The sequence below is a fragment of the Piliocolobus tephrosceles genome, chromosome 2 (assembly GCF_002776525.5).
Source record: "Piliocolobus tephrosceles isolate RC106 chromosome 2, ASM277652v3, whole genome shotgun sequence".
NCBI lineage: Eukaryota > Metazoa > Chordata > Mammalia > Primates > Cercopithecidae > Piliocolobus > Piliocolobus tephrosceles.
The window spans coordinates 94,917,161-94,927,922 of NC_045435.1; the positions used below are offsets into that span (position 1 = coordinate 94,917,161).

Genomic DNA, 10,762 nt, shown 5'->3' on the forward strand with positions numbered 1-10,762 from the left:
CAAAAAAAAAAAAAAAAAAAAAAAAAAAAAAAAAAAAATGCGACACTTCCTGACTCTCTTGCTCTCTCTTCTTCACCATGTAAGACATGCTCTGCTTCTCCTTCAACTTCTACCATCACTGTAAGTTTCCTGAGGCCTCCCCAACCATGTGAAACTGTGGGTTAATCAAACCTCTTTCCTTTATGTATTACCCAGTCTCAGCTAGTATCTTAATAGCAGTGTGAGAACAGGCTAATATAATAGTGTTTTTACTGTTAGCTTTTTATTTTATTTATTTTATTATTTTTTAAAATTAAAAAACCATTTTAAATTCTTGGGGGTAGATAGAGCTAAAAATTAAAACAGTTGAGCTCATGGAAATAAAGAATAGAATGATGGTTACGAGGAGCTGAGAAGAGTAGTGGAAGGGAGAGTGGGGGTGGTTAATGGGCCCAAAAATATAGTTAGCTAGAATGAATAAGACCTAGTATTTTTAAGTTCTGCAATTTTGGTTTGTATTTTCTCTTAAGGTTTGTTTAACACAGAGTTTAAAAAATTTGCACGTAGAAGGGCCTTTTGGATTATTTATGTTTTAATTAATTTCTAGTTTTGTTTGTTTGTTTCCCTGAGACAGGGTCTCACTCTGTTGTCCAGGCTGGAGTGCAGTGATGTGATCGTAGCTCACTGTAGCCTCGATCTCCTGGGCTTAAGCAATCCACCCACCTCAGCCTTCTAAGTAGCTAGGACTACAGGCATGTGCCATTATGCCTGGCTAATTATTACTATTATTATTTTTAAGTAGAGAAGAGGTCTTGCTATGTTGTGCAGGCTGGTCTGGAACTCCTGAGCTCAAGCAATTCTCCTGCCTCAGTCTCCAAAAGTGCTGGTATTACAGATGTAAGCCACCATGCCAGCCTAATTTCTAGTTTTATTGCATTGTAATCATAAAAATTATTTTTACTTTGTGGAGTATATTAATATTTTTTCATGATCTGTTATATGATCAATTTAAAGGATCATTTTATGTTAAGAAAAAGATATGTGTTCCATTATTGGAATATAAAATTTGATATCTACCCATAGTATCTAACCTATTGTTTATGTTATTTAGGTCTTCTGTATCCTCACTTATTTTTGTTCTTTTGAGTCTCAGACTGACAGTAGTGTGATAAAATATTTTATTGCTTCTTACATCCTATGTAGTTTTCACTTACAAAGGTGGTTGCTATACTATTTAAGGCATAACACTCATTACTATAATTATTACTGTTATACATTGTGAATGGTATATAATATATAATATATACATATGTTGTATGTATAATAAATCCAATATATGTATATACATATAATATATACATATACATACTATAATATATAACTTATAAATAACAGTTTATATTTTATGTATAATATATATCATTTTTTAATTTTAAAATTTGTGTGTAATGAAATTTACTTTTAATGAAATGTACCTTTGTGGGGACTCAGTTCTATGAGGTTTAATATATACATAGGCTCTTGTTACCACCACCAGAAAGATGCAGAACAATTCCAGTTTCCCGAAGAATTACCTTGTGCTGCGTTTTTCTTAGGCAAACCACCCTCCATCCCAGTCCCTGGCAATCACTGATGTCTTCCCTGCCCCGATAGCTTTATCTTTTCCAGAATGTCATATAAATGGGATCACACTGCATATAATCTTTGCAGCTGGTTTCTTTCAGTTAATACAGTGCAGTTGAGATTCATCCATGTCACTGCATGTCTCAGTAGTTCATTACTGCTGAGTACTGTTTCATTATGTGGATGTACCACAGTTTATTTATTCATGTACACACCGAAGGACATGTGAACTTTTTCGGTTTTTGACTGCAGGTTAAATATCCCTTATCCAAAATGCTTGAGACCAGAAGTGTTTCAGATTTCAGTGTTTTTGGGTCTTGTAATATTTGTATATACATAATGAGATATCTTGGGGATGGGACCCAAGTCTAAGCACAGAATTTATTTGTGTTTCATACACACCTTGTATAAAATAAGGCCAAGGTAATTTCATACAATATTTTAAATATTTTCAGTGCATGAAACAAAGTTTGTGTTAAGTACTTATGTGTGGAATTTTCCACTTGCGTTTTATCAGTACTCAAAAAGTTTTGGATTTGGGAGCATTACAGATTTCAGATTTTTGGATTTGGGATACTCAATCTGTATTATAACTAAATATTACTGTCAATTTTTTTGTACAAGGTTTTCTGTGAGCTCAAGTTTTTATTTCATTAGAATACTTAGAAGTAGGATGGTTGAGGCATATATGATAGGTATATATTGAACAGTTTAATGAAACTGCCAAACTGTTTTCCAGGATTCCTGTACCATTTCTGCATTCCCACTAGCAATGTGTGAAAAACTTCAGTTGCTCTATATACTCACCGTTTTTCATGTTAGTCATTCTAATAAGTTCATTGTTATATCTCAGTATGATTTTAATTTGCACTACTGTAATGATTATGATATTGAGCATCCTTGCATCTATTCAACAGATACATATTTTCTTTGGTGAAATGTCTGTTTAAGTATTTTGTTCATTAACGTTTTTTTTCTTAATTTTGACTTTGGAGAGTTCTTTATATATTCTGGGTACAAATATTTTCTCTGAGTATGTGGCGTGTCTTTTCTTACAGTGTCCTTCATGGGAGAAATTTTCGTTTTGATGAAGTTGACTTATATTCAGTTGTATAATACATTTTGGGTTAATTTCTGCATGTGGAGTGAGGAATGAGTTTAAGTTAACATTTTTGCTTGTGGATGTTCAGTTGTTCCAGCATCATTTGGTCATATGATTAGCCTTTTTCCAATGTTGCCTTTGCACCTTTATCGTAAACTGATGGACTATATTTCTAAACTCTAGTTTGTTACCTTGTTCTATGTGTCTATCATTTTGTTAATACCACATTGTTTTGATTACCATAGTTTTTTGTATGTCTTAAAATTATTGTACGATTCTTGCATATCCTCCCAAAATTGTTTTGCATATTCTAGTTTTTATTTTACCTTTCCATAGAAATTTTAAACTCAGTTTATATCCACAAAATACCCTGTTGGGATTTTGACTGAAGTTGCATTAAGTCTATAGGTAAATTTGGGGAGAATTGACGACTAACTTGAGTCTTACTACATGAACATGGAATGTCTTTTCATTATTTATAGGCTTGAAAAGTTTTCTTTCATCACGATTTTAGAATTTTTAATGTACAGATTCTGTAGATGTTTTGTTAGGGTGAAAGCAATACTTCTTTGTTGTTGTTATGGTTGGAGCTATTGAAAAGTGGTACTTTAAAAAGGATTTATTTTCCAGTTGTTCATTATTGGTATATTGAAATATACCAGATCTTGCTAAACTTACTTACAAGTTATAGAAGCTTTTTTTGTAAATTCCTTGGGATTTTCTACATAGGTAATCATGTCATCTGCAAATATTTTTTTCATTGAAATCTAAAGGTCTTTTATTTATTTTTCTTCTTATGCTGGCTACAGCTTTCAGTAAAATACTGAATCATGGGTGATGAGAGTGGACATCTTTGCTTTCTTCCCAGTTTCTGGGGAAACACTTAGTCTTTCATCATTATGATGTTAACTGTAGGTTTTTTTCTACTTGCCTTTTTTCACATTGAGGAGGTCTCTTTTATTCCTAGGTTACTGAGAGTTTTTATCATGAAAGGATGTTGAATTTTATAAATTTTTTTTATTAGTAATTCATGGTTATGTGGTAGTTCTTGTTTCATCAATTAATTATGATGACTTGCACTTATTGTTTTTCGAATGTTGAATCAGCTTTGGATTCCTGGGATAAACCTCACTTGGTCATCATGTTTTATTCTTTTAATATATACTGGATCAATGTGCTTATATTTTGTTGAGGAGTTTTTGCATCTGTGTTCCTAAGGTATACTGTCTATGCCTCCTTGTCTTGTATAGCTAAGTGACTTGGACCTTTTTGATGTCTATAAATGCTTATTTCATGATAGTTCCTTCAAACTGAGCTGTTAAAGTACAGTTTACCTCTTCCTCAATTTTATTTTGTTTTGTTTTTTGTTTTGGTTGAGTGGTATCTTAGTATGTTTGGGCTGCTGTAACAAGGTACCTTAGTCCAGATAATTTATAAATAATGGAAATGTATTGCTCAGCGTTCTGGAGGCTGGGGAGTCCAAGATCAAGGCACTATCAGATCTGGTGTCTAGTGTGGGCCCATTTGTCATAGATAGTGTCTTCTTTGTTTCCTTACATGTTGGAAGGGGTAAATAAACTCATTCAGGTCTCTTTTATAAGGGTACTAACCTCATTCATGAGGGTGTAGTCCTTATCACCTAATTACCTCCTAAAGGCTCCACGTCTTAACACTGTTACATTGGGGGTTAAGTTTAATATATGAATGGGGGCAGGAAAAAACATTCAGGCCATAGCAGGTAAAATCAGAGTTTTGGCTGGACACGGTGGCTTATGCCTGTAATTCCAGCACTTTGGGAGGCCAAGGCAGGCAGATCATGTGGTCAGGAGATCGAGACCATCCTGGCTAACATGGTGAAAATCCTTCTCTACTAAAAATACAAAAAATTAACTGGACATGGTGGCACACTCCTGTAGTCCCACCCACTCAGGAGGCTGAGGCAGGAGGATCGCTTGAACCCAGGAAGTGGAGGTTGCAGTGAGCCAAGATTGCGCCTCTGCACTCCAACCTGGGCAACAGAGCGAGACTCTGTCTCCAAAAAAAAAAAAAAAAAAAAGAGTTTTTATCAGCTGAAATGTTTTTTATTTTCATTTTTTGTTGTCTTTATATGAAATAGGTTTATATGGATAGCTTTATATGAAACTTGCCTCCTATGTTCTGTATTTTTTGGAATACCTTAAATTATCCTTGGTTAATGTGATATTCCACATGGAAGAGATCAGAGGTTTCAGTTATTTCTAGTACTCTTACTTTCTTAGTCCTTTAGTTCTTTTCTTAGTTATTGATATTTATATATCAAGAAAATCACCTTTATTTAAAAAAGTGCTGCAAATATTTTCTCTAATTCATGTGTTTTTTTTCTTTATAGCGTTTCATTTCTATGTGGCATTTAACATTTTTTATATTTACATTTCTCACACTTATTTTGTTCTTTCTAATAAATTATTTACAAACATTTTCCCCAGTCTGAGATTGAAATATGTATGTATGTATGTATATATGTTTGTATGCCTACCTCCTGTGGCCTCTTCTAGATCTTTGAATCATTTTGTGTTTATTTTTTAAATCTTAGATTTGTTTGGTGTTTATTTTGAAGTAGGACATGAGACAGGCTCCAACATGCATATGTACTCGGTCTGTTAATTTTGTGTAGATCAATATCTAGTGAACCTTTCTTTGTTTACATCACTTTGTGTTTCAAATTACATTCAGGTGCTTCAGATAGTCTGTCAGTTTCTTCTCCTGAGTTCTCTCTGGGGGCCTTGGACCAGCTTCTGTACAGATAGGCTGCCTTCTGTCTGGTGAAGGCTGTCACCTTGGAATAATCCTGAGATTCTCTTTGCCGCTTTCCTTTGTTCAATATTCTCATCTTCCTTTTTTATTAATTTCCTCATTGTGAATGTTGAGGGTATTCAGTGGAGTTGATGGTATGATTCATGATTTTGGAAAGATAACGAAAAGCCAGACCATGAAGAACCTCGTATGTCGTAATGAGTTTTAGCTTCTTTTTAATGGTTATATAACTATTGAGAATATTTTATAGGTGAGTTACATTTGCTCTTATAGAGGGTCCACTGTGGCTAAAATTTATAGAGTAGATGGAATAAAGGAAAATTAAATAAAGCCTGTTGTAGTAATTCAGGAAAGATATAATGGTACATAGAAATAAGACAACCATAGTGGGGGGTGTCATTTTCACAGAGCTTGGGGGTAATTGGGCATGAGAGGAAGGAAAGAAGAAGGGTCAAGGATAGTACTGAGACTTCTGAGTTTGGCTAGTATATTGATCCTCAGGCACTGAGTTTAATTTTGGACATACAGTGTAAATGATTGCAATAGATCCTTTGCCTACATTCACCAAATGTTAACATTTTACTATGTTTACTTTATAATTTATATTTCTCTGTCTTTATCTCTTTCACTTTGTGTGCGCAGATGTGTGAGTGCATGTGTGTTTTCTGACCCACTTGAGAAGTTTGTGGACATGATGCTTTTCTAATTCTAATTACTCCACTGAATGTTTCCTTGAAACAAGCCATGAATTTCAAAATCAGGAAATTAACATTGATTCAGTGTTGTTAGCTAATCTACAGACCTTACAGAACTTCCAGATCTTGAATTGCAGTCAGTTATCATGTCTTTTTAATCTCTTATAATCTGGAAGAGTTTTTCAGTCTATAATTGCTGGAAATTTGAATGGCTTTGGAATTATGTATGTATATGTTGGGGGTGGTGTTGACAGGGGAAACGGACTTATGATTGTGGTCTTTAGACCACAGAGTATAAATTAGAATCAGGAATGGACCCTGGGGATGGATTTTCTACTGTCTAGTTGCTGCAAAGATAGAAAACGGATCTTCTACTCAAGGATGACTGCATTGATTTGTTTTTTACCTGAAATAAGTACTCTGGCTTTGATAATTTGGTTCAGGAACTAGGTGAGACTGATGCTTAGATATGTTTTTATCCTTAAGTAGCATAGAATTTACATGGCATATACATGACTATGTAAATTATTCCTACCTGGAAACATAGCATCAAATAGAAAAGGATTGGAGTGTGGCCAAAAAAAAAAAAAAAATTGAGCTTCTTAAATCTGTCTTGGATACACAGTGTTACTGTTAGGTGCTGGCACCTCTTAAGCTCTCTTGGGAACTTACATATTCCTGTTCTCTGTAGCCATATTGCTGATATTATGATTCTATATTTCTGACTACTTACATTCATTAACCATGTATGTGCATGTGTGTCTATGTTCTGTTTGCATATTTATAGAAATTATTTATAGTCTGTCTTTTAAAAGGGAAAGTAGCACTATTCCTTGTCAATACTTAGTCCTTTGTGTTGAATTATACCTTTAATTAAAGAGTGTTATATGAGTATATGTTTTTTTGTGTCATGTATTGAGTATTATCTTTATTTTATTTCTGTTAAGTCCTCGGATGTGTAGACTAGAGATATGATCTCTCTATATGCAGCTCTTCTTGGAGATTTATATCTACATGCAGTTGTGACTGACAGTTGTATTATTTGCTGCCACATTTCCAGTTGTGTGATTGAGTACTTAACAGGCAGGCTTTGTCATTCAGTTGGCCTGGATTTTATCCAACTCTGAATATTGGTAAATTGCTTAACTTTTCAATACTCATTTTTTCTCTTTAAAGCGGGGACAATATTGTCAATTTGTTATGACTAATTTTCAGATTTAAATGAGATAGTATTAAAATTTAGTTATGGGATCTAGCACAAATTGAGAATGTGAAAACAGTAGTTGATATTATTTTACTTTCTGCCATCTGCTTGATTATTATAGTGTGGTCACTCTGAGAATTGAGACTGCCCTATTTTGTTATGTTCTCTCAAAAAATAATTTTAAATGTCTTCCACAGGATTTTGTCTCCACAGTTATCCGTTTACTTGACAGCCCCTCAACATACATTAGAGCAAAAGCCTTCCTGGTTCTTCTATATATTTTGATTTATAACCGTGAGATGTTGCTGCTCAGTTGCCAAGCAAGGTAAGATTTTCTCTGATGATTTCATCAGTAACTTCAATTTAGTGCCTGTTGTATTAGTAGTTGTAGGGTATTTCTTGGTCTCTGTGTATCTGGTATATTTTTTTAAGGGTTTTTCCAAGGGTTTAATATTTCACTTGTAATCTCAGCTTGGAAGTACTGAAGACCCAGAGAAGACCTCTGAAACTATGGCAGGGTAAGAAATGCCTTGTGTGTCCTTGATATGGTTTGGCTCTCTGTCCCCACCCAAATCTCACCTTGAATTATAATCCCTATAATCCTCACGTGTCAGGAGTAGGACCAAGTGGGGGTAATTGGATCATGGGAGTGGTTTCCCCCATTCTGTTCTTGTGATAATGAGTGAGTCTCACCACATCTGATGGTTTTATAAGCATCTGACATTTCCCATGCTGGCACTCACTACATCCTGCCGGCTGTGAAGAAGGTGCCTGTTTTTCCTTTACCCTCTGCCATCATTGTAAGTTTCCGGAGGCCTCCTCAGCAATGTGAATCAATTAAACCTCTTTCCTTTATAAATTATTAAGTCTCAGATATTTCTTCACAGCAGTGTGAGAATGGGATAACACAGCCCTAGATTTGAGAACAGTCCAAAGTAGGGTGTTGAGATGGTTCTGGTTTGTACCTTTGGGAGTCAATATTAGACCAGTGGTTTGGTTGTAATTTTCCTTATTGTAAGATTCTGGAATAAGTAGCTGAAGGCTCAGAAGGAGGAGCAGGGAAGGGGGTGAGAGTTTATGAGAGTTTATGAAGGGGGTGAGAAAGGACAGGTCTTTCTCCAGGCTTGTAACTCTTTCCTCTGAAAGGAGGAGCTATTCTAGATGCTCCTCAAGTTCGCTTCATGTTCTGATGCTTTCTGATTAACACCTTCTGAACCATCTGATCTGTGCTATATTGAAGCCCAGAGGAGCCCTGACAATTTGGTTTAATGTATGTTTCTAGATCCAGATTTTTGCTTGTTCTGGAGTACTGAGCAGAGTCTGGTATTGCTGAGATTGATCTAGATTAGGGGTTGGCATTTTTTTTTTTTTTTTTTTTTTTTTTTTTCTGTTAACAGTGAGAAAGTAGGCTTTGTAGGTCAAGAGGCAAAATTGGGGCTATGATATACCTACCTATATAACAAACAAGACAACAAATTTCCATGTGTATTTTTGGAGACAGAGTCTTACTCTGTTGCCCAGGCTGGAGTGCAGTGGTGTGTAATCACGGCTCACTGCAGCCTTGAGCCCCACACCAGGCCCAAGCGATCCTCTCACTTCAGCTTCCAGAGTAGCTGGAACTACAGGTGTATGCCATCATGCCTAGATAATTTAAAAAATATTTTGATAGAGACAGGGTCTCACTGTGTTGTCCAGGCTGGTCTTGAACTCTTGGGCTTGAGTGATCCTCTGCCCACATCTCACATACTTGATGTCAAGGTGTCGGCTGGTGCTGAGATTCTCAATTGAGGCTCAGAGTCCTCTTCCAGGCTCACTGATTCTTGGCAGAATTCATGTTCTTGCAGTCTTTGGACTGACATCCTTACTTTCTTGCTGGTGTTTGGCTGCGATTCACTCTCAGCTTCAGGAATCTGTCCTTCTTCTTCATTGACATTTACTGAATACCTGTTTACTTTCTCTTGGTGGCCAGCAAGATTGCTTCTCATGCCTTGAAAAGCAGAGACTCATCCCCCTCATGCTTCGAACATCTTTGACTTCCCTCCTCTGCCATCAATCAGATAAAATGAATTTTAAATGTCTCACTTGATTAGCTTAGGCTCACTCAGGTAATCTATATATCTTAAGATTAATGGAATTGGGACTTTAATTATGTCTTCAAACTCACTTCCCAATACAGATGCTCCTTGATTTACAGTGGGGGTTGCATTTCAATAAACCCATCATAAGTTGAAAATATCATGTCAAAAATGCAATATATCTAATCTACTGAACATCATAGCTTAGCCCAGCCTACCTTAAATGTGCTCAGAACACTTACATTAGCCTGTAGTTGGGCAAAATCATCTAATGCAAAGCCTATTTATTTTTTATTTTTTCAAGATGGAGTCTTGCTTTGTCATGCAGGCTGGAGTACAGTGGTGTGATCTCGGCTCACTGCAGTCTCTGCCTCCCAGGTTCAAGTGATTCACCTGTCTCAGCCTCCCGAGTAGCTGGGATTACAGATGCGCACTGCCATGCCTGACTAATTTTTGTATTTTTTGTAGGGATGGGGTTTCACCATGTTGGCCAGGCTGGTCTTGAACTCCTGACCTCAAGTGATCCACCTGCCTTGGCCTCCTAAAGTGCTGGGATTACAGGTGTGAGCCACCGCGCACTGCCCACAAAGCCTTTTTTTTTTAATAATAAAGTGTGGAATATCTCATGTAATTTATTGAATACCACCCTGAAAGTGAAAAGCAGAATAGTTGTATGAGTATTCCATGTATGGTTTCTACTGAATATTGTTTTTGCACCATCTCAGACTGACATATCATAAAATTGCAAGTTGAATCATTGTAAGTTGGGTACCAGCTGAAGTATCCAGATTAGTATTTGAATAGCCAGGATGGTGGGGCTTTGGGGGTAGGGGGATCTTTAGCATTCTGCCAACCACCACCATCCCCAGAATGGAGGGCTACACAACTGTGGAAAGGCACAAGGAAAATGTCTGTACACAGCCATGGAGTCATCTACAAGATATTATTATCCTGATAAAAGTCAAATGTAAAATAGTATTCGTAGCACACTGTTAATACCTTTTGTCTAAGAAAGGGGGTGAAAACAGAGAATATATGTGCCTTTACTAATATTTTACAAAAGACAGAATGGAAATTTAAATAAATTACAAGAGTGATAATTTACAGGATTAGAAAGAGAATAAGGAAGGTGCAGGGGCAGGAATGAGCTATGCTTCTCTGAATGTACCTGCTTTATGGTCTAGACTTAAGAAGCATGTAAATGTTTTATATAATGTTAAAAATAAAAATGATAAAAATAAAGTGGTCTTTTTTTTTTTTTTTTTTTGAGACGGAGTCTCGCTCTGTCACC

General features: G+C 35.9%; 1 protein-coding gene across 4 annotated transcripts in view; it reads left to right on the forward strand.

Moving 5' to 3' along the window:
* Nucleotides 1–10,762, forward strand: part of ULK4 (unc-51 like kinase 4) — a 711,191-nt gene that overhangs the window by 189,763 nt on the left and 510,666 nt on the right. For all 4 annotated transcript variants that reach the window (XR_003309577.1, XM_023231716.3, XM_026454879.1 and 1 more), the window contains one exon: nucleotides 7,594–7,721. Coding sequence is in view for 3 of the 4 variants with exons in the window: in XM_023231716.3 (XP_023087484.1) it covers nucleotides 7,594–7,721 (128 nt within the window). In the remaining variant the exon portion in view is untranslated. The remainder of the gene's footprint in view (nucleotides 1–7,593; nucleotides 7,722–10,762) is intronic.